This window comes from Podarcis cretensis (assembly GCF_951804945.1).
Source record: "Podarcis cretensis genome assembly, chromosome: 5".
In the NCBI taxonomy this organism is placed as follows: domain Eukaryota; kingdom Metazoa; phylum Chordata; class Lepidosauria; order Squamata; family Lacertidae; genus Podarcis; species Podarcis cretensis.
The window spans coordinates 45366656-45391868 of NC_137174.1; the positions used below are offsets into that span (position 1 = coordinate 45366656).

Here is a 25213-nt window from a genome sequence, read left to right on the forward strand (position 1 = left end):
AGGAGAGGAAGTATGAAGAAGGCAGCATTTGCCCATTTTTCTTTTGTTTGGAAACACAGAAAAGCCAAAGAGTTGAAGCCATCTATAGCAAACTCCTCCCTGTGCCCCACTAAGTATGATTTGAGTCTTGAACTACTCATGATTTTTAATCTCAATACCTATAGTAAAGTTTATTCCTCATACGTTGATTTCATTAATGATTAACAATGTAAGGAGAACTCCGCAGAGTACTTACAGTCCTACCGTTGTAAGAAAATAGGTCTCCACCCTTTTCAGAATGGAATTGCTTCTCAAAGTCCTGGTGCAAGCCAGCCACTGGGCACAGCCAAGTGCTGCTGAAGACATCTCAATGTGCAGAAAATGGCCGACCTAGGTGGTAGCCTTAGTTAATTGTTAGTGCTATTTAATTTAATTTAATTTAATTTAATTTAATTTAATTTATTTATTTTTTTAAAAAAAACAGTTTTCAATTCAGGTGCTGCTGTTTTTCATCAACTGGTAGAATAACTTGGAGAGTCAATAAAGTTGCTCCCTTTTATCTGGGCTATTATGTGGCCACCCGAGGGGCAAATCAGAAGATGGTGTCATGGCATGAGAAGGGCTGTACTGTGGCGGTCAGTATTTTTAAGTCAGAAAGAAGAGAAGAACCTCCCCTTCCTTATGCATTGGAAAGAGTGCTGCATTTCCTCTCATTTCTCCCTCTATCCCCATCATAACCCAGGATTGGCAGTATCTGTCCCTCAGGTCAACTTGCTCAGTCACTTGCCAGGTCTCCCTTTAGGTTGTGTTACTTGCAGTTGATACATGATTCTCTTACTGTTCTGCTGGAGCGCTAACAAGTGATAGGTGATATGGAGTAGTGATATTTTCACGGACCCTATTTCCGCATTGCTAGCTGACAGTTTTGATGTCAAGGGACAAGCTTGCATGGCACGACCGGGATCCTCTGGCTGGCAAGTTTAATGCTACAGACATGCTCAGAAGTGAATGACTCAGAACTTTTCACTTGGTGATAAGGTATCAATGGGAGAGGTCACTGGTCTGCTCACTCCAGTTTGTGCATGCTTCTGCTTTTGTAAGTTCACAAATGTAAAATCTAAGCATATTGGTCTGATGTCAAAGTTCAGGACTCTTTGGGGTCACTAACTTAGTAGCTTTAGCCTGCAGATATGAGAGCTAGAGAGAGGCTTCAGGGATGTGACTTTCTCATTGCCTCTGGCTAGCTGCAGAAGATCCTGGCCACCAAGTGTTTAGAACTGACATATCCAAATGTCAAATATTTGAAGATGTATGTGAAAGACCCATGACCAAGCATTGAAGCTGTACCTGATACTCAAAATAAAATTGTTAGCAGAGGAAAAAGTCAATCCAGTATAAAACTGATGCAAGTGAACAGCCAGGTCTTGTCTGTGTTTATCTTTTGCCCCACACTTTCCAAGCATAGGTCCGTGTCTGAGTAGGGTTGTTGTTTTTTGTCCAGAGCTTTCCTTGAAAAAACCTGCTCTTGGGTCATTCCACACCAAATCACCTCATTTTAATACTCACCTGTGCTCTCACAACTTATATTTTCTTCATTTTTTTAAAAAATGTGTAGATACCTATGAGATAACCTCAAGATTTAAGATTTTTTTTGGTTCAAAATGGGGCACAGGAGAATTTTTTGAAAATTTTGATTTTCACACATAATTTTTTTTATGAAGAAAATCTGAGTTGTGAGAGCACATGGCACCAGGTGATTTGATGTGGGATGACCCTCTTTAAATCTGAATTGGAGCGCAGTTAATGGCTTCTTCTAATATTCGAAGTGACTCACATTCATCTGGGCCATCTCATAATTTATGCTTGAAAAACAGTTTCCGACTAAGCCTTGTGTTGCACATTGAGCTATTCCTGAAGACTGCTTGGAAGTTGCTGCAGTAGCAGAATCCGATGGCCTGGCTTCCTTCATGAATAGGTTGCATACCTGCCAATGTGGCATGAGCCCAAGGTGCTGGTGATCTCTCTTTTTAAAATAGCTTTATATAAACTGGTTGCATCAAACATTCAGCATCACCTTCTCTCATATGAACTTCCCTGTTGATCAGCTGGACTTAACTTTCCTGAGAAGACATGTATCAGATTGCCATGCTGGAAATTTAGTGTAGATTTTTTTGGCAGGCTTTCTAGACTTTTACTGGAAATTTGGGCATCCTCTGATGTGGTTTAGTATGTGTTAGGACTGGTCTTTCCATTTTTTCTTAGCTAAGTCCACTATATACTAGAAAATGATTATCTTGAGTGCATTGGGCTTGTGGCAGTGAACCCTCTAGTTCTGATTCAGTAAGCTGGTGCAATAGCTCACAACGTTCAAACTCAGTAATTTGCCGGACAGTTCCTGTTAAGGAAAACCGTTATTTTGGCGGGGGTTAAAACCTCACACAGAGGGATGAGGAATGGGAAGAGCCTGAACCATGGGGGTTTTATGCTGTAAAACCTGGCATCTTTAAAGGGCTACCAAGGACTAAGAAGCAGTTCAGGGGTGGCAAGGCTGATTTTCACAGACTGAATTCAGCGAGGCCATTATTTTGCTGCAGGCTTCCAGTAAATAAAATAAAAGTGCACTCCAGGGCATACAGGTTTTGCAGGAAGGCACTAATCCCCTCCTGGGTCTCAGTGCCTGCTTCAGCTGCTCTTGACAGTTTCAAACCACTCGACCAACTTGGTAGTACAGCTGTATGCAAATTTTCAAGTGACACAGGAATTTCATCCTTTGGGGTTTTGTGTGTGACTCAATAGTCCTAAATCAACAAAAGTTTATCTGTGTAAGAGTCACAAGAAGGTCTTAGTGAAGCAGAATGAAAAATATCTGCCATACTGAGACCTTTCTCCACTCTAAATCTTGCAGAATGCTATAAGTACCACTCCATTAAAATGTCACTTAATTGATAATGTTTTCTGCCTGATATAGAGCCCTGTATAATTCAAATGCTTACAAATTCCTGTACCTATATCTTCATTTACTAAAGATGAGTAAAAATGAAATTGCATTAAATTATATGTATGATAGTTTTCAAAAGACCAATTTTAGATGGGACAAGAGTGCACTAGTTTTCCAGTTGTATGCAAGCCCTCAGTCGCTGCGCAGGGAGTGTTGGGCAGGAAAGTACAATATATGAAATGTATCATTTTTTGCTGTAACTTTCTTTTGTGTGGGACTGTGTAGGTTTGTTTCCAACTTTGCCATTTATTATTTGTCCCACAGAATAAAAAGCGCTGTTGTCTAAACCACTGAGCCTCTTGAGCTTGCTGATCAGAAGGTCGGTGGTTCGAGTCCGCCCAACAGGTTGAGCTCCCATTGCTCTGTCCAAGCTTCTGCCAACCTAGCAGTTTGAAAGCACACCAATGCAAGTAGATAAATAGGGAATATAACTGGCTTTGTCACAGTGTTCTGTTGCACCAGAAGCAGTTTAGTCCTGCTGGCCACATGACCCGGAAAGCTGTCTGTGGACAAATGCCAGCTCTCTTGGCCTGAAGTGAGATGAGCGCCGCACCCCATAGTTGCCTTTGACTGGACGTAACCGTCCAGGGGTCCTTTATCTTTACCCACAGAATAAAAAACTTGCTCATAGTGCAATTCTTAGAAGCTTCCATAAGATTCAACCCAACATTCAACCCAACATTCAGCTCAATCTCACAGTCAGGATTACGAAAGACCACAGCCCCTTTTTCTCCCCCCCCCCCACAGCTCCCTTGGCTGGAATCTGTTGTTAAACAGATTTAAAACTGGTTTAAACAGTCTGCACTACTGCAGCAGTAGTATCTGAGAAGCAAAATGAGAAATTGAGTAAGAACTTGGTCAGGTAGCTTATGTTTTATAATAAAGAGTTCTCTGTTGCTGTAAAGATAGCCACCTTGGCATAAACTTGTTTATATTTGATGGCTGCAAGGCAGGTAGATGCTCAGACCAACAAACAAGCCCACCTTGCTCATGTCACATAATCCTGGGCAGCTAAAGCAGAAACACTGCCCTTTGTGCCCTTGGCTAAGCATATTTTTAGGATTCAAGTGTTCGTCTTGTTTTGTCGCATCTTCTCTGCTTGTAGTTTTCATAATTCTCAGGAGGTCGTTAGGTTCTTGAGAGATTAATGAGAAAGCTCCTAACAAAGTGTACTTGAAGACAACCAGTATGACACACATAATATCAGACTCCATTACACTTCCTTTTTCCAACAGTAAATCTTCAGAAAAATGTATCGATTTTCTTCCTTCCAAGGTTCTGCACTCTGGGTGAACTTAGTTCTGACAAAACAATAGTAGATAATTTTTCTTTACTAGCCAGCTGGCCTTTAAGTGTGCATTTTCAATGGCATCCACTTGCAAACTCAAATCCAAATAAACAATAAATATGATTTGCAAGCTGATTTAGGGAATCAATATTGGCTCTTTGTCAGTTCTTATGCTTATCAGCATATTCTAATCATTGACCTTACATCAAACTACTTGGTTTTAATTGCACATTAGGGGATAAATGTTTAGTGTCGTATGGCTCATTATTTTTCTCTCTCTCCTCTTTAGCATTGACAAAAAATGCAGCAAAATATTTGAACAGGATTATAAGGATTACTTTGGGAAATTATTGTATAATTAGATTCTTACTGCAGTTTGTTCATTTTTGCATGGTATGCATCTAGCTGTAGGCCTGCCAGAAGCAAAAAAACCAGAAACTTGTCTTGGCTATCTGACTCCCCTGTGGTTCCCACCATGTAGCTCATGTTAATATCGCCTCATTGTTTGTTTGAACTTTTATCTGAAATGTTTTGAAGGCTGCCCAGGGGTTCGAGTAAATAACGTTGGCCTATAGCCAAACAACTCTATGAATTATATAACATTTATTCAGCCTTTTTATTGAAACTTCATTCCACACAAATCTTCAACAGCATCAGGTCTAGATTAACTATTTTTCTAAATATGCTACAGCAGCACAAGGCTTTCACTGAGTCAACAGACCAGAAATCTCCCTGATACTAAGCTGTGTGTTGCTCATCCTGTTCCCAAGAGTCAGCTAGTTTTTAAAAATTCCATAGGCAGCTGTACCTTTTGTTACATAAAGTAGGAGCAATGAACATATTCCCAGATGTGTGCATTTAGTCAACCAACATTGGCTCAGCAAGATGAGCATATTTAAGCCATTCTTGCTTTCCCACCATCCTCAGTGAAAACCAAACCAACACTGTGGGCAAATACACCACATCAAGTTCAGAGTAGAACATAATAGTTCTAAATACAATCCTCACTTCTTTTTGCCTTGGGATAGATTTGCTTCTGATTCCTGATGAGTTGGAAACTAGCTTTCAGGCTATACTTGGAGACGCGGACAAGAAGTGTAGGCCTCTTTCTGTTTCATAGCCTGCAACAAATTCCTATTATTTGAGCTACTTGTGGCCCCTGTGGTGAGGGTGGCTATCCATTGTCTTAGAGCCAGAATTCTATAGCAAAAAATTACTTATGCTACAGAATATCTTTCTATCGTAACCGTTGCTTGTGAATCTGTAGCAAATGTGAGAATCTGAAATACAACATCAAATTAGCAGCTTGGTGGTAGTTTGGAGTCACAGAATTAGAATTTCCTCATCCTTGTTCCTTTGCCACTGACATTCTACTTCCTGGTTTTGCTAGCAGCTGATTGTCACCAGCCTACTGTAGGCCTTATCTGCTCACTATACTCTCCCCCCTGCACCTATGCAGTTCACATAGGAAGGAAAGAGCTTGCCTGTTCTTCTTGCAGGGATAGCTTCAATATCTGGCCATCCTGTTGTGCTCTTGGGTATGTGGAAAGAGGTCAGATTTGTTTTTTGGGAACAAGGAGAGCTTCACTTAAATTTGATACCATGATTTGCAAAAGCAACGTAACAAACTATCTTTCTGGTTTTTTTCTTTTCTTTTTCCAGAGGTTGAAGACTTTCAAGCATTTTGTGTCAAGCCATCCAGTTTGCAAAACAGATGGGATTTGGTTCTACCAAACCTTTCTTCTGGGAAAATGCACTGAATCAGAGGCTGTGCCTAATATGGCTGGTTTTGACCTTTACCTCTACTGGAATGGACCCCAATGCATGACTTCGTTACCATGGTGATGATCTTAACTACAACTCTGGAAAACAAAGGTGCTGATTCTCTATCATGCAGGGCTGAGTTGGTAAGAGAGTTCATTTCACACCAACAGCTTAGTTTACTCTATCAGCCGTTTATATTCTTCAGAGTGTAGGGCTATCTCCTTTGGGGTAAAACAAATGGGACTCTTTCCTTAAAGCTCAATGTAATTATGCCAATGGATGCACAAGAAGAACATACCTGTTTGGTGCTGCATATGTAGAGTCTTGTGTTTTAAAGGGCAATGTTGGCTTACCTGCGCATTAGCTGTGCATAAGGGATCTTTGGTCTGGGAGTTCTGCAAGAGTAGGTACTGAGGACTTACTTTAATTGAGTCACTTGGTTTATGAAATGTCACATGGGTAAGCTCTTCTGGCCTGCTTAGCATCACATTTAAATTTGACAGTATTCCCAGAGATGTTCATGATATGACTGCATTCAGACTTAACAGTTACCTGTTGAAACAACAGTTGTTGTTAATTTCATTTCTATACTATAAGAATAAGAATTTATTATTTATACCCAGCCCATCTGGCTGGGTTTCCCCAGCCACTCTGGGCGGCTTCCAACAGAACACTAAAATACAATAACCTATTAAACATTAAAAGCTTCCCTAAACAGGGCTGCCTTCAGATGTCTTCTAAAAGTTTGGTAGTTATTTTTCTCTTTGACATCTGGTGGGAGGGTGTTCCACAGGGCAGGTGCCACTACCGAGAAGGCCCTCTGCCTTGTTCCCTGTAACTTGGCTTCTTGTAGCGAGGGAACCGCCAGAAGGCCCTCGGCACTGAACCATCATGGTGTCTTCCAAAATGCTGACAGTGTTTATAATAATGCAAACAGAATTATGATGTTCTGACTATAGAATTGTGGCTTTAGTGCCAATTTTGACTTCACTTCAATTTTGACTTCACTTCAATTGTGGCTTTAGTGCCAATTTTGACTTCACACTTCAGGTTACAGACGCTTCAGGTTACAGACTCCGCTAACCCAGAAATAGTACCTCGGGTTAAGAACTTTGCTTCAGGATGAGAACAGAATCGTGCTCCGGCGGCGCGGTGGCAGCAGGAGGCCCCATTAGCTAAAGTAGTGCTTCAGTTAAGAACAGTTTCAGGTTAAGAACGGACCTCCGGAATGAATTAAGTACTTAACCAGAGGTATCACTGTATTCTGGTTACTCGTTGTCCCAGAATTGGTTACTAGTACAGATAATCTCATAAGAATTGGAGCTAAGCACACTTGGATCAAAAGAACTCCACCTTTCCATTCACAAAGGAAGGTTTTAGGAAGAGTGGAAATAGAGAAATTAAACTTTTTGCTTATCCTAAGAAAAACAACTGTGGTTACAGATAATTTACTCCTTCCTTCCTAGTTTACTATAAGACCCAAACCTTGTGAAATGGCAATTACAGTTAAATTAGGGAGAAATGTAGTTTCAAAACATTCTTCCTACTAACTCTCCCCCCTCCTCCGGATCTAAAACCAGTCTTCTAAATAATCATTTTATATTTGGATGGTGGTAGTCAACTAAATCCTACTCAAAGTAGACCTGTTGAAACTAAGGAACCTAACTTAGTCATGTCCATTAAATTCAAAGGGACTATTCTTGTTAGGACTAGCAAATACCACCCATACTGCCAAAATACTCTTTCCTCACACATCTAAATGTTATAAATACAATTCTACAAAGACAAAATGCACACATTGTAAACATAAGGAATAATATATTTAAGGGAATAGATATGAGGAATTCATACATTTATGTGTATAAAAAGGCTTTCTTATTTACATGTAATCAGTAATAGCTGAATTTAACTGCTACCTGTTGACCTATTTTTTTAAAAAAAGTGATCAAAGGTTCAAGACAACACCATCCCAGTGACACTCTCCCTTCTTTTGTATGCCATTATAGTTTCATACTTAACTTTATAGATGTAGTTGAACTTGATAAATATAAATGTGTAAGTGTCATTTGTAGCAGGTTGTCTCAGAAAGTTGGGAGAATGGGGAAAGTTTTAATTGGAAATATTTTACCAGTACATAGCTTAATAGGCATGAGCAGGAGAGGCATTGAATTAAGTCCAAGAGGGAAAGGAAGGTAATAGGCTTTGTTTTGACATTTGGTAAATGGCACCATTTCCCCCGCTTTAAGGTGATATTATTTGTTATCTTTGTGATATCAACCACCGTTAGCAATCCCTAACCCCATCTCAGGCCTATTTGCATGCCTAGCAATCAATGTACTGCTTGATAATGGATGAAGTAAGGGCTGCTATGCTTAACAGGCCTGGAAAGAAAGTGCCAAGAATTAATGTGGCTGTAGAGGAGAGGAACAATGATCACAACTGAGTAGCAGTGCAGGTCAGAGACAAATGTGAGCATCCCAAAAGATGGAAAGAAAAAGAAGCAGGGAAAGAAATTAAGAAAGAAAGAAAGAAAGAAAGAAAGAAAGAAAGAAAGAAAGAAAGAAAGAAAGAAAAGTTGGGCAGGGGAGATGAAGGCAAAACCAGCTGAGGAGAGAGTTGGGATGGCATTGCTCATTCGCTAAGCTACAACTCCTTCACATTTCAACACATGCTCCAGCATGTGTTTAAAATCTTGCACTCCAGAACTCTGGTAATTGATAGTAGAAATTATTCCTGAGTAGGATTGGACTCAGTTCAGCCCTTTGTGTAAGTGTGCACAGGGTTGCAGCCTAAGTATTAGAATGTGTAAGATTCCATACAAAGAAAAAAAGCAAAAGTTATTGCGGAAACTTAGAAACTGTGGAAATACTTGCTTGATTGCAGGGCAGCGAATCTGCTTTGTTACTTCTAATGGGTTGTGGGTTGCATTCAAAATAGTGCCAAAGCTAAGGTTCTGCCAGTGCAAGGATTTCTCCTTGAGTAATGGAGCATTGTTTCACACTCCTCTCCCCATGTGCTACCTAAATCTACTCTGGAATTTTCTCCAATTCTCCAGAGTGGGGTTGGGGGATAGTGGAGGGGGTGTGCTGGGGGTGTCCCATTGCACTAGTGGTAATCCTTGTGGGCGTGCAGATATTTTGTTGAATATCACCTTAAATAATTCTCTTTTTGCAAAGCAAGATTGGTCTGCTAGGGGGAAAAATAGAAAAGCAGAACAGAGATCAAGTACTTTGAATTTCATGGACATTACTAACATGTTGTGTTATTGGATACCAAACTGCAATTTGTTTCTGCTCTTCTTCTTTGAGTCATGAGGTGATGATATTGACAAAGGAGAACACTTTTAAAAGGAAGACTTTAAACAATATCTGAGAAATTGCTGAAGTTGTTTGTCTTCTAATAATATTATTAACTTTTGCCCCATTAAGAACAAGAGAAATTCTGTGAAAGCAAACTGGAGATGTTTCAGTAGTGGAGATCACTGCTTAGTTTGCATGTTCCACCATTCTTACTTTTCTAATCCTGAAGAGAAATTTGAAAGAACAATTCAAAACTTCAGCTGAGTCTTTGATCTTGGATTAGAACATTCACAAAATAGTAACCTGACCCCATTCTTTGGTTTAGCCTTCCATTCAGTTTTGAAAAACTGTTAGAAGGAAGACTTACGAAGAAAAGCTGCAAAAGAGCAATACCGGCACACCATCCTTTTTAAGCTTGCTGCCCTTTTGCTTAATTTGTATGTTTGACTCAGTCTACACCTTTTCACTGATCTGTGCTCTTGGCATTACTCATTCCTTGAATGGCATTTGGACATGACCCTGTATTTCAGCATAATTCTTAAAACCTCAGTGAATAGCTTTTCTGGTTGTTTTCAGCACACTCCAAAGAAGATGAGTCAAGGACCCACTCTCTTTTCTTGTGGAATTATGGGTGAGTAAGGAGAAAGCCTCTAATTTTTTATTGCACGTTATAATGCTGGTGGGAAATGCAACAGGGCTCTCGGAGCTAGGGATGGGGGAATCTGTCATTTTCAGTAATATATGCATTTTTATGCATATTTTACCATAGGATGTGCATTTTTGTACACATTATTTGGCTGGAGAAATTTAATTCAGTTTGCTTTTAAAGGCAAATCTAACTAATCTGCACTTTCAAAAGCAATACACGAACCGAAACACATTAATCTTTCAGAATTTTCACTTCTCCAAATTTTGCTACGTGGTTCTCCCTCATTCCTACTTGGAGCTGATTCAGTGTTTTGTTACTAGCAAAAACTGTGGGGTTTTTTTGCAAGCTGAGAAATCCATTTCCTAATTTCTCATGCGCTTTTCTTTAAATTCCATATGGCTGGCAGTTGATCTGCTTTATGTTACACAATATAGCGCTCAGCTGATGAGCTCTGTGTGTGCCCTGCATGTCAAAACTCCAGGTGACCTCAGTCTCATCTCAAATATTGTAGAAGTTAGTAAATCACCCATCTTCACTCCGGTCTAAACCAGATGTACTTAATTGAGACAACTGACTAGGATTCCAGATTCCAAGCAAAGCATTCTAGTGTCTTGAAAAATCAGCTCAATGACACATCTGGTATATTCAAACTTTACGTTTAGTGATGCTTGATAATCAAGTTCCATTTATTCACAGGTATGAACTAAAATTTGCCTGCTTGCTCCAAACCTGGGTTTTGCATTGCTGAGTATTTCAAGGCTATCTTATTTTGAATCTCACTTATTTTAACAGTAATACATAAAAGTGAAGTGATACATTCATTCCTAGTCTGTATAGTGTTTAAGAGAAAGTGTAGTGTAATGTTTAAAACTTCACAGTATGGTATTTTAAAAAGAAGCAATAATAATTGGGCAATCACTATTTAATTGGTATTCTTGTGCTGCAGTCAACAAAAGTTCATACTGTACTGGCACACAAGCTGCCATCCGTGTGTGTGTGTGTGTGTGTGTGTGTGTGTGTGTGTGTGTGTGTTATACAGCCTTATGATGTTTGAGGTTTGGCTGGATGTTCTTGGAGGCCTGGCAGTTCTGAAAGATGTAGTACTGCATTGTGTTCATTAGTTTCTTATATGACTGGGCAATGACCTCCAGACCCAATTAAAACTTTAGGCCCAACTATTCTATAACAAAAGCTGGTACTTTACAAACAAAGAATCTGTTCCCACCATTCACAGGCATTACCCTCATTAGTATTAATGGGAGCTGAGCAACTGTATTGGGAGAGACATTTCTCAAGCTTCCAGACAGGAAAGTCATCTGAGATGAGAGTGAGGGGGAAATACAAAGTGTTTTTGAATTATTATGATTCTTTTGCCTCAGATGGAAGGTGCAGGCTTCAAAGTAAAAAAATAAAGTGACAGAAACAGTCTATTCTATTTATGTTTTATGTGAAGAATCAAACAAGAAACAAATAATACCAAATCAATTAGCCAAACAATATATAGAAGTCTAAGAAGCTTGTTTATGACTACTTTTCTATAAAACTTTTCCCGTTCAAGCTACACTGATATGGTCTTTATTTGCTAAAGTGTCCTGTTTCCAAGGGAACCCAATCTTACCTTGCTGACCATAGCATCCCCTGTGCAATTTTCTTTGCCAGTTCCAGTGAAAAAGAGCAAATCCCATTGACATTATTTTTGTTTTGCTTTGTAATGTTTGTCATCTCTTCCAATGCCTTCTTCCTTGGCCCAGATTAACCAACCATTGTTGAAACTTGCCCAGATAGGTTCAGTGCTGACAACCACAATGAATTTCCAACTGCCAAGCTGTTTCTGAGTGTCAGCAGCGAGCCAGCAGTAAATCACACTATACAAGTTAGAGTTAACTCCTTATTAGCAAAAACATGTTCTGCACAGGAGTGTCAGGCCTAATGAGCACAGCAAGTCATCTCAGGTAGGTCTTGCCCCCAAGAAGCAGTTACTGAGACTGAAGGTTTCCACCTCCCCACAGCTGCCAAAGTCCCCTCCTATCCAGGGTATTTTCCAAGCAATCAGAGACTGTGTCTATGCATTGCCAATCTTTCCTCCGCCCTTTTCATGTCCCTTCTGGTTCTGGGAGACAATGGAGGAGGCGAGCTTGTTGCAGCAGGAGGGGAAGGCACCATGACTCTTTACCAACCTGACTCATCTCTGCCTCTTGGCCTCTCTCCTCCCACCCTCCTGCTTCAGCTTCTGGGCATCTTTCTGCCACTGTCCTTCCCAGCTCACTAAGCCTTGTGACCACCTCAGCTTCCAACATCTCCTCTTTCGAGTCTTCTCCCTCTGATCACTCATCATTGTCCCACTACCACTCCCCAGGTTTTGAGCCTTCTTCCCTTGGGGGTTCCCCAGCTGGTTCCTCCCACCATTCATCTGTGCCCAACCAGTCTAATAGAGGCAGGATGTTGCAAGAACTAATTGTCTATTTGGATTTCAGCAGAGACGGGGTGGGGGGAGAGATATAGATAAAGCTGGCATATCCATAGAAGATGCAACAATGACCTTGAGAAGCTGTTGTGCAAGTCTAGCATTGGAATGATAACAGGATAAGTTCTGTGACAGGCCATCTTTGCCCAGAGCATGGACTGAGGCAAATGGGAAAGGGTGGCTTATATCTACTGCTTTATAAGTCATGGGAAAACTTTACTTTTGGCCCTGCCCGTTAGGTCAACTTGCTTTAAAGAGAAGGCTAGTGAAACCAGACACTTTTGTAGAACCTCTTTAGCACTATTCAGCACAAAGCCTGAGGAGGGATTTTGAGTGTGGTTGACCAAACACGCTTAGAATTCTTCTTTAGACATACAAGATGAATACACGAAAATCTGAAGTGGAACTGTATGGATGTTGGGTGTGGGTTCGTATATCCATTTTAAGCCCACATGCATTCGCCGCACATATAAATAGGACTTTGGTCTCAAGTGTGCTGATGCCATATCTTCCAATATTCCTATTATGTTCTCACGTTCCCTATTAAAAAAAAACATTGATAAATCTATGAAAACTTCACACATTTGAGTTTGATTGAAATATTTGAGATTTTTTTGCCATTTTTTGAATAAAAAAAATAATATGCTTTGGGCTTTCCTCTTTCTGCAGCTATTTTAGTTGCTTTTAGGCTTTATAACCCTAACCAAGTTATTGGCGTTCATTTAATATTGTGTTTCTATTAGAGTACTATCATTAGCTTTCTTAGGCTTCCAGTTTGTCTGAAAAGGGGCTGTTTCCCCTTTCAGGCTTTGTTTTATTTCAATCCTTCTGTCACTTTCACACTAGCATTGCTTGATGACAATTACTGAAGCGTGTCCCTTAAAAAAGTGGTGGAAACAACTTTTATCAGCTTTATTTGGAGAAAATGTGTGTGTATATTTCCTAGTAGCATTCACTGGCAATCTCTCTCTCTCTCTCTCTCTCTCTCTCTCTCTCTCTCTCTCTCTCTCTCACACACACACACACACACTTATTTATCATAACACAGTTATATTTGGAGAAAAAGTATCTGTATACATATTGCTCATTTGCATTAATTTGCTGTCTCTCCATCATCACAACACTGTGCCAAGGAAAGGTTTTGCTAAGGAGAAAACCAGTTTTGTAGGGGAAAACAATAAAAAAACTAATTCCTGCTTAATTATATGCATTTTTACTCCGTCGTATGTGCTGCTAAGCTCAATGGAGCTTGCTCTCAAGTAAATAGGCAGAAGGTTTCAGCCTTTCCTGGTGAATAGTTAATGCAGATATCTGAAAAGGCCTCAGATACCACTTGATACGCTATTAAAAAACATCAGTCTTCATCAAATATTTGTCAAGTCACAGTGCCCTAGATCATTTCCCCCCCTTTTCTTAAAGGGCAAGAATCCTCTGAGTTTAAAAAAATGTTGAAATTGGTATAATTACCGCCAAGAGAAGAGTGTAAAAGAATACTGTTCGTGATTTTTGTTTTGCAGGAAAAAGCATAGAAGATATTGCTATATTGCTATAAATTCAGCCTTGAGCAAGAACAATTTTGTATGCCTTGCTTGAGTAGCCCTTGAATCATGTGCAAATAAATCGTTGCTGTTATGGAACAGAATATTTCTTTTATCCTCCCAGACAGCCAATATTATATTTCTCCAGTCAAAAGGGATACAAATGTAGTGGGTGGGAGGGTCACAAAGAAAAGCTGGTTCAACATAATGTTTAGGCAGTAAAACTATGGTTTTTTTTGCTTTTAAAAAATATGTTCTGTAGCCAAAGGAGGAATTGAAGCAAATATTTAATGCAATGCTGCACCCTAATTCCTCTCTTAGAGATTAAAAGGAAAATATTGGCTGCCGTTCTCAAGCTGCCTTTCCCAGAGTTGGTCCATTCATGTCAGTAGTGGAATTTGGCTAGCTTTAGGATTTTGTATTGCGAATGTTCAGTATTAATAGTGGTAAAAAAAGGCCTTCCTTCACGAATTTATTCTGTTGTTTTACTAAAGGAGCATTGGTAACTTGGGGGCAACCTGATGCTCAGAGTTATGATGCACAATTCTTAAGGAAGAGTCCCTATAAAGGCAGCATCTATTTCTGAGGTTTGACAGCTAGGTGGGAGAGTTTGCTGAACTCCTGTGGGGTTTAATGTTTTGGAGCTTTTGGCTCCCATCTTATCCGTACACTAGGGGTTGAAGCACTGAACATATTCCGCTGTATATATCCAGACACTGGCGTGTGCCCTGAATATACCTAAAGCAGATGCAGAGCTTTTACAAACAGCATTGAGGGTGTCGACTAGTTTCTTAAAGTAGCTGGCATGTTCTTTAAAGTTCCTGGCATGGCAGGAACTCATGTTGTTGAAAAGAGATGCAAAAGCCACGTGCCCAAGAGAAAGATATACAGTGGTACCTTGGGTTACAGATGCTTCAGGTTACAGATGCTTCAGGTTACAGACTCCACTAACCCAGAAATAGTACCTTGGGTTAAGAACTTTGCTTCAGGATGAGAACACAAATCGTGCTCCGGCGGCGAGGCGGCAGTGGGAGGCCCCATTAGCTAAACTGGTACCTCAGGTTAAGAACAGTTTCAGGTTAAGAATGGACCTCCAGAACGAATTAAGTTCTTAACCTGAGGTACCACTGTAATAATCTTTAACTTCAATTAGAACTGGGCCAAAACAGAAGCCCGTCTTCTGTGGTATCTGCTACTTTTCTCATAGACAATGTAACTGGTAATGTTCATTGATCTCCTCTCAGTTCTGCCTCAAATACACTAGATCTACAGTCGACATGGCCAAAGGGATTTTGATGTCTGCCTGAGATGCTAAATCCAAGCAATGCCTCCAGCTGTGATGGTAAAAATAAAACACAAAGCCAAATATTTGACAATTTTCTGCTGTAATGGCAGAATTTGGATGCATCTCCCACTTCTTATAGGTCAGACACATGCTTTATTAGGAAACCAGTAGAATTGGCAGGCACTGTTTCAACAAACATGCAACAGTTTATGGATCAAAATATAAAATTGTTATAGAGCCAGTTCGAGGGAAGTTTCATTCACTCCTCATTTTCAGCGTGTGTGTCTAGTGACAGCTGATGGGGAGCACAGACACAGCTTTTAGCTCTTCATGTTACTATTTATTTTTCTGGGTTATACCTTGAACCCTTTACAATATGGAAATATAAGCATTTGATCTTTCTTGGCTCCTTCTTTATTAAACGAAGCAGTAAGAGCAGTTCAGCAATGGAACCAATTTCCTAGAGTTGGGTGTTCTGTCCCTTGCTGTGGTCTTCAAGCAGAAGGCAGACAACCATATCTTGGGATTCTCTATATTTCCTGCATCGAGCACTGGGACTGCAAAGCCACTTCCAACTCTTATTTTTTTAATGCAGCCAGCAACCACAGTAGTTTAGCATTTTCTTAAGCAAGAGCTAAAGGTAAAAATGGTTGCTCCCAACCTTTTTGTTAATTGAAAACCCTATTTAATTTGGAATTAGTCATTGAGAATTTCACTTTAACAGCTTTGCCTCAGGTTTGGTGGGCATGATTCAATAAACATCAGTAACTGGGCAAAATATTTGAACTACCTTTAATGAGATTGTTTTAAGGCACACACATAATTTTGCTGGCATTATTTCCTCCCACTTTTTTGCCTTTGTGAAAAGGAACTTTCTGTGTTGTACTGATTTTTAAAAGCTTTATAAAAGAGAGAGAGGAGAGGGAGATGAAAAATAATGCTGGATGCAAAATTCAGAAATATCGTAAAAGGAAATCTACACTGATTTGATTTTGGCATCATTGTTTTAGAATATAAATAGCATCATTTGTTACGAGAGCTACGTGACTTGTGCTGGAGCTATCTTAATAGATAGTTAGGAATAAGGACATTTTGCTGCACTCTTCCTTCCAAAATGGATCATCTAATTTTCCACTTGGGAGGTGCTGAGTACAAAAGTAGCAATGGGAGGTGGATAGTGTGCTGGAATGCTGGAGAGGAATCCGTGTCCTTTGTTGTACTGCTGGTTTTGCTCCAACCAGGGGTGGCGGGCCCTACTATATCATTTGCACCACCTGCCGCACCAGCCTCTGGGGGACCTGCGGCCTTTCAGATGTGCCTCTCCAGTATAAGATGGTGCTCCAACTCCCATCAGTCACAGACAGCATGGCCATTAGTTGGGGATGATGTGAGTTGTAGTCTGGGCCAAACTCAGGGTGTTACTGTTGCTGTATAAAGCCCTGAACCACTTTGGGACAGTTTACTTGAAGGATTGCCTCAGCCCATATGCACCCATTTGACCATTTGGATCGGTGGAACTGGCACTTCTTCAAGTTCCACAAAATGTGTGTTCTGCACTTGCAAGACATCGGTCCTTTAGTGTGGCAGCACCTATATTTCAGAAGTTCCTGCCCACTGATATTAGGCATGTGCCTCCACTGTCTTGTTTTTCTCTCCTGTTAATCCGCTTTTTTTCTTTCAGCAAGCCTACCCAGACACGGAACCTTAGCATGCAATTTTGACAAGTGTTTTAGAATTACTGATTCTATTTTCTGTTATATATATATATATCTATGCAGCTAGTTTTGAACGCTTGTTTCTTAGTGGCATTTTAAATGAATATTTTATGCTGTCCATTGTAAGCAGCTCGGAGGTATTTTGTCAAACTTTCATTTATTGTAATTGGACATTGGTTAAATAAAATATAACTAAATAGGGCAGCAACGTACCAAGGGCCACAGGTGTGCCTCCTGTGATCTATAACACCAGCAACAGATGGTGAGGGAAGGGGCTTCCTTCCTGTTATGCCTAAGTGGGTTGTGGGATGCTTCTCTCTTCTGGCATTTCTGTGGGGAAGTGGGGCATAAATGTTTGCTGCTTTGTTTGCAAGAGAACAGTGGGGCTTGGTGATAAATGTTCCACGTCCTCACACCAGCTTAGGTGTAGGGGAATTCCTGTTAAATGTAACCACTGTGGTCGTCTCTGAGGCAACCTTTCTGAGGTGAAGTGGGCTGTGGTGCTCTTAGGAAACGAAGTGTGAGATGGAGGCTACAGTTAGGAGTCCACACCTTACATAAATCCCTATAAGAGTTCTGAAGAAACAAAAGGGAACTCTGAGGCTCCCGAATCAGGATTTCAAGCTCTTCAATCTGTCAACGTTGTTTCCAGACTTGTATGCCTCACCTCTTCCTGTTGCCAAGTGTCCGCATAAAACAGATTGTCTAAATGACTAATTGCTATGTACGTATAACAGGAAATAATTTGAGTGAAGCTCTTATTCCATTCCTGTTGACTACACTTTGCTCTTTCGGCTAATTAATCTATAGAAAGAAGTTAACCCCCTACCCCATTTTGCATCAACAGTACCACTCTCCCTGAATATTCTGTGTGACAGGGGACCCTTGCATTTTGCATTGGCTGGTAAGCTAGCTCTGATGTGAAATCTTAATGTGTCATCTGCAGGACTGAATCAGGGATGCTTGCCTGTTTTTTTGACAGAAGCAGATGTGTATGAGTGTGGGAGTAGCCACACCCTGACTCTGCCGTCTCTAGTCTCTCCTCAGCCCTTTCTTAATCTTGATGTTTGTTCAAGTGGTGCCAAGTACAGGTTATCCAGTCTCCTCAGGGAATAGCTGCGGAGGTCTGATGAGCAAAGCAGATTTTCAGATGAGTGATTCCTTATCGGGCAGAGGTGCCAGTTTCTGGCCTTGATCTTTCTTAGGCCTGTTGTCTTTTTTCACACACAAACACACACGAAAAGCACTTGAAGGCACTTTCTTTGTCCCAGGTATGCATAGTGAAGTTGCACACTCATTTTGGATATAGAAAAGGGCATTTTCCTATCATTCCAAAATCAGCTAAATAATGCCACGAAGCGTCAGTTCAAAGCAAATGTTTTCCAGGACGTGATCTGGCCATGCTGGGGCATGTTTGGAAAACATCGCCGCAAAGAATTACAGGAAATGTCACCTCTGTCCAGAATGATTTTGGACTCTCAGTTTCTTAGGGAACAGGGAAAAATAACTTCGGTACCTTTTGTGTTACCAAGGACAACTTGGCAACCAAACGTATTCCCCATTTACCAAGTGGCAAGACTGGTAGGTCCAGGCCAATTTAACCATATACTTTTTTCAGTTTTACATCAGTGAAGGAAGGTTTAGCACCTGTATTTCTAAAGACCATGTGTGTGTTGGAGCAGGAGATATAGAGTGGGGAGAAGACTCAAACCATCTTGCTTTTATGGGAACTTTGTGCAAAAGGATTTCAGGCACACAGTAATGTTGCTGGTTCCTCCCTCTTGTTTTGGCTCCATTTCTTCAGCACAGTGGCACTGAGTTCATTTTTAGATGAAGCAATGCCATACCATCTAAAACAAATAAGTGGATTGTTGGGAGGAGAGGAATGCATGGACTTATTTCCTTAAGGAAAAAAAAACTTTTAATTTTGGGGAAAGGCTTTTTTAGCTTTTAAGATTAAGAAACAAAGAAGGCTTTGGGGGAAATATTAACCTGTTCATCTTGGAGCAAAATGTTGGGTCCAGTATGCATGTGTGTAAGCCACAGACCTTGCTGTGATGTTTTATTCTGATGAGGCACACTTTGTGCTGTCATTTCATTTTTTCCCCCAACCTAGATGCTTTATCTTTGAAAATCTTTGTGTGTATGTGTTGGGTGCAGCAGGAAAGCACGAGTGGTTTCTGTGTCATCACTGCCAGCTAATTACTGCCATTAAACTCATTCTACAATGAGAAGCCACATATTTCATAAATGAAGTGTGCAATGGAAAGTACAAACTGCTGGTTTCCTAACACTCTTGGCGTACCAGGCAAATAGTACACAAGGAAGTAAATTAAATGCAGGTGCAAGAGATCATGATAAAATATTGGCAAAGAAAACTCTGCACTGTGTGATCCAAACCATTTGTATGCCCAAACCCCACCCAGACTTTAAAATATCACAAAGCCTATAAAGATGCTGAGTTGCTGCAGTATGTTGTTTTATATATTTTATGTCACAGAAAAAGATCATAGACCTATTTGCCCTATTTATTTGACAACTTATGTTTTTATTATGCTCTAACAGTATTTGTTATAATTTAAATGTAATTATTTTCAAGTATAACTGGCATTGATAATGTTTGTTTTTATGTATGTGCCCCTCCAGTGAGTGCAGGACTATAGCACCCATCATGTCTGACCACTGGCCATACTGGTTGAAGCTGATGAGAGTCAGAGTCCAATAATAATAATAATAATAATAATAATAATAATAATAATAATAATAATAATTTATTTCTATCCCGCCCGCCCTAGCCGAAGCTGGGCTCAGGGTGGCTAACAACAATAAAATAAGACAACATTTTAAAATCATTTCATTTAAAAATTACTTCAAATCAAATTGATGGCAACCATTGGGTAGAGTTCTGTGAAGATTGCCAAAGGAGGGAGTCAGGCTGTGCCCTGACCAAAGGCCTGGTGGAACAGCTCTGTCTTGCAGGCCCTGCGGAAAGCTGTCAAGTCCCGCAATATGTGAAAGGTTACAGGTTCCCTACCCGTTATAGAACAATATCAACATAACACCTATTGAGCAAGCAGCATAGTGCATCTCCTTCATAACCAGCTTCTGAAATAGTTCTTTAGTCACAACAGAAAATTAAAATTCACAACCACAAGTGGAAAACAACCTCTACCTGCAGTTGTTACTAATGGAATATCTGCCAATACCTATGTTTGGCTGGCTCCAACTCCCAAACTTTTCTGCAGGGGAAAGCTGCATTTACCGTACTTCAGTAGGCCTTGTGCCAGCTAAGGAATAGTGAGCAAGAATATTAAGGCCTGTCCCCTAAGCCATTGCCCTAGCTTTATATATGAAGTCTGATCCTATGCATGACACTTTCCTTTTTTCAAAACACCCTTCCATACTGTTCCATACCTTCCAACATCTTGAGTCGCAAAACCAGGATGCACATCTTCCCGCTCATGCTCCCAAGTGAGCCATGTAACCCACATGAGATCATGGAGCCCAAAAGGGGTGCTGTACTCGCATACGATAAAATAGGATTTCCTCCCCCCTCCCCAGCATTTTTTGGGGAAGAGTCTATCAACCCCTGGAGCAGATTTGGGAAGTGAGGTCTGCTGAGAGAGAGTATTAAAGGGTTACTAAAAGGCAATAGTGAATTTAATAAATGTGTAATTAAAATTTTTTTTTAATTTGGATGATTATCAGAGAGGCTGAAGGAAGTCTAAAAGTGAAAAATTTGTTAAAGCTGAAATGTGACGTGACATGTATTTTTATGATGAAAATTAATAAAAAAAATATTTATTTAAAAGAGAGAGAGAGAGAGAGAGAGAGAGAGAGAGAGCCCGAAACTTGAGTTTATTTCCAAGTGGTGCAGTAGCTTTGGAAACTGGGAAGGAGAAAATGTGTCTCTCCTCCTCCCATCCCCTTGCTCCCTTCCTGAAACATCCTTGTGTAGTGCAAGACTGTGAGATTTTAAATCTCATGGTACTTATCCCCACAATCCTCACCCTTACTAGAACCTGTTAGAGGAGTTTGTACAAGCCAGATCCATCTTTCCCTTTCCTCTGAAGACTTGACTGATAGACTCGCACAACCAGCACAACTTCTGGTTTCCTTAGGTCCCTGTTACCTCTTTATTTTCGGTGGCTCCATTTTGCTTGCCAACTGCAACCACCCAAGTGAAAGCTCTGGTAACTGAAAACGGATGCTTCAAAATCTCCAGAGAGTTCACAGTCTATGAAACTGAGGCCTGGAAAAAATAAAGATGAGAAGTAATTGCAGAATTGTAATCAGCAGTAGTTCTGTACAAATAAAGTATGGATAATCCTTCCAGTTATCTCTGTATTAGAAAGTCTGCTGGTGCGAAACATCACCAGTTTATCAAGTGAACATCTTTTTTAAAAAAATTTTAGTTTAGTTCAATGAAATAAACATTTATGTGTATATAGGACATTATTTATATATCTTCAAATATAATTTTAATTCCACTTTTCTAATTTCATATTGTATTAGTGAGTGCTGTCACTTCCTGATTTGAGGCACATTGCAGTACAGTAATAAAAAAAGAAAGCACACTTGGGTTAGCAGCACAAGTGCTCAAAAAAGCAAGAACATTTTGTTTGCAATGGTGACACCAGTATTGTCTATCAGCATCAGAGTTTATAAAGTTCACACTAGCCAGTGTCTGCTTTAGCTGAATCATTGTTAGAAGTGTTCCAGCTTTCTTGCAGTAGTGGTCTAATTCATAAAACTAGGTCATCAGCTAGTGATCAGCTCTAACCAAGGCCTGCCAGTTCTTGGTTCTCTATCTGTATATTTTCCTTCCAGATGTCTTCAAGGGCACATGAACTTTGTTTCTCATAGAAAGACCAACTTAGAATCCCCCAAAGGTGGCATTCCTTCTCAGTTTTCCTGTGGTGTAATGTTCTTGCTAAAGCACACACGTGATGAAAGTACAATATTCTGATATTTTCCCTGAAACAATTTTAAGGACACTACTGACATTTTTATATTGCCGTTTTTATCATGTGCAGCTATGGCTGGGTGAATATTCTATTGCATCGTGTCACCTGATTTTGTTTTGTAAGAAAAGCTTCCTTAGCCTGTGAGCCACTGGCTTTCCCTGAATAGACTATAGAACCACAACACTGATGACCTCTAAGGTGAACTGCTCGGGTTATTGTTGTTTTCTTGCCAATGCAGACTGAAAATGTATAGGCCGAAAAGCTAAACTGATACCAGTGGCAACAGTTGCCCAATAGACTTGCCAGGGCGGCTCGCAGGTCATGGAGGTGTGGTCAGTGGGGTCAGTGGTGTGTGATCAAGCTGTCTAGAGTAGCCACTTTCATATTGTCCCCAAAGAGAATATACATCAACAAAAATTAAGATGAAAGACAACATTGGTTTGCATAGAATTGCATATGCTAATTTGTATGTCTAGATAAAAGCTTATAAATGAATACTATAATGGTTAAACCAACCACTGCATTTAAGAGAACACAGGCAAAGGGATAATTTATTTACTGAAGAATGGATGTACTGGTGCAACAAGGCTCAAGATGATATGCAACCATATGTCTTGTTGGAAACAAGTTTAAAGAGTAAATATTGGTCTTTACATATAATACTTTATTTGCTTATTTATTTTTGCCTGCTTGAGAGTTTGTATGCTTGTTTATTAGTTTATGCTGCATCTTTACTTTTTTGTTTCGTTTTGCAAAGAAAATTGATAAAATGAAAATGAAAAATAAGAGTAGAACGCATCCCCCCATAGTGGGGAAGACTATGACCAGGTGATCTGTCTGTGTCCAGCTGCAAAGAGTCAATGGGCAACTTCAAGGCCTCGGCCTTCCCTTCTTATGGTTCTAAAGCTTTTGACTGTGCATGGAACAGACAGCATTTTAAAGAGAGGACAGTCTTCTGTAAAGCAGGACACTTGGCCATCCTAATAGAGTTCCTCTGTGTAAGCTTCTGGCTGCATCACCGCTGCAGTAATTATGTTAGCATGGCTGTGTAATAAGGCAGATAATCCCTTTAAAGCAAGAAAACAAGTCAATTTTGGACATCATAAGGAAGCATCTAAATAGCAACAGCAAGTGCCAGCCAACACTGTACACAGGAAAATTGTGTCTGATGTAAAGGATAGTGGCAGTCAAGAACATTGGCAAAGACAGCTGGGAGGAGCATATGGAGATTGAGTGAGGAGGGGTTGTATTCAGATTTTGAGTGAAAAAGCTCTAAATAGTAAAATGGAGACCTTGGGGGACAGTGGTATGATTTAGAAGATGCTTCCCTCATAGGGCTTGTTCCCTGCCCTCATCCTAGATTACAGACGGAGGGCAGCAAGAATGATGAGGACTTTCACATCGTTTGCTGATAAGAGTAATCTTTTTCTTGGCACTTATATTGTCACCATTTATTGCTTCACAGACTACTCTCCTAATAAATATCCACAGTGTATGTGTGCTGGCTTGCACACACAAACACACTTATAGTTAGAATCACCTTATTAAAATATCCATCACCCCAGGCTCTGAATCCACCATGTACATATTCCCCCGCTGAAATAGCCCTTTCATTTATCCAAATTGTTAGGATGTTGAGTTTGAGCTGCCTTCAGTGGACAATTAAATTGACTTGGGTTTGACCGTAAGACCCAGCAACACTGGTTTCTAAAAACAGAAATGTTCTCAAAGTGAAATGATTTCAGTTTTTATTTATGGCTTGTGCTGAATAGGATGTTAAGTGGGCTTTCAAATATGGTTAAACCATATTTCATGCATAAGCAGTTTCAGTTCCAATCTTTTGATTTCCTTTGTCACTTGAGAGAGAGAAAGAAGAAGCATCACTCTCAGATAATAGCACAGAACCCGTTGTTCTCCACTGCTTTTTCGTGGCTTGTTATTTAACAAAGCTAGTGTCAGGCGCATTTAAGTCGGCAAGCCTTGATAGCTGTCAACCACAGCAGATGCAGATGAGATTCTGAAATGAATAAGCTGCCTATGGTGAATTATTATGTAGTTACTATTTCAGTGTCATTTTGCCACTCACCTGAAACACTTACCGGGGGTGGGGAGGAAACCATATATTCATACGTTGTTCAGAGCAAAAAACCCCCCCCCACCCTATTCTAATAATTGTTCTGTTTTCTCTTTGCCATAACTGGATCAATGGATAAAACAGAAGTCAGAAGTTACAGAGCAAGGATCACTGTATGAGTATGTAGTCTTGTATTCACAAGTTGCTTTGAATCCGGTGCATAATAGTAAAGGCAATATGTTTATGTCAAATATCTTTTCGTTTAACGGGAGAAGAGGATTTCTACCCCCCAAAAGGGAGAGGTTGCTGAGGCTTACAAACCAAAGCATGTACCTGGTTCAAAAGACACTTAGGTTTCTTCTGCTAAGCCCATTGGGCCATCCTTGTTTTTTTTTTTTTATTTTATGGAAAGAGGATCTAGTGATGGAGCTGACAGCACAATCCTATACCCATGGACTGTTTACCCTAATCACCTCTGTCTTAGTCAAAATTGCCACCAGAAATTGTTTGTGTGAAAGGTAAAGCACATACTCATACACCCCTCAGTGCCTCCAGATATTCAAAATATTCATATTTATTTATTTAATATTTTTAATATCAAATAATAGAATTGTAGAGTTGGAAGGTACCCCTGAGCATAATCTAGTCCACCCTCCCTGCAATGCAAGAATCTCTACTAGGTCATACATGACAGGTGGCCATCCAACCTCTGCTTAGAAACCTCCAAGTCAGATTGGTTGTTTGCCAGACCATCCTATGTCAGGGGACCAGATGTTAGGAGAGGAACCTCCACATACAACAGTTTAGCACAGCTGTAATAAGGGACATGGGTGGCGCTGTGGGTTAAACCACAAAGCCTAGGGCTTGCCGATCAGAAGGTTGGCGGTTCGAATCCCCACAACGGGGTGAGCTCCCGTTGCTCAGTCCCTGCTCCTGCCCACCTAGCAGTTCGAAAGCATGTCAAAGTGCAAGTAAATAAATAGGTACCGCTCCGGCGGGAAGGTAAACGGCATTTCTGTGTGCTGCTCTGGTTTGCCAGAAGCTGCTTAGTCATGCTGGCCACATGACCCGAAAGCTGTACGCCGGCTCCCTCAGCCAATAAAGCGAGATGAGCGCTGCAACCCCAGAGTCGGCCATGACTGGACCTAATGGTCAGGGGTCCCTTTACCTTTTAATAAGGCTAAACATGGTTC

General features: G+C 40.3%; 1 protein-coding gene across 5 annotated transcripts in view; it reads left to right on the top strand.

The window, feature by feature from the left end:
• Nucleotides 1–25213, top strand: part of FAM53B (family with sequence similarity 53 member B) — a 107425-nt gene that overhangs the window by 27087 nt on the left and 55125 nt on the right. For 4 of the 5 annotated variants that reach the window (XM_079976731.1, XM_079976730.1, XM_079976732.1 and 1 more), the window contains exons 3-4: nt 5928–6172; nt 9905–9959. In XM_079976731.1, coding sequence (XP_079832857.1) covers nt 6086–6172; nt 9905–9959 — 142 coding nt within the window. In that variant the 5' untranslated portion in view covers nt 5928–6085. The remainder of the gene's footprint in view (nt 1–5927; nt 6173–9904; nt 9960–25213) is intronic. The other variant, XM_079976734.1, reaches the window with a different exon arrangement.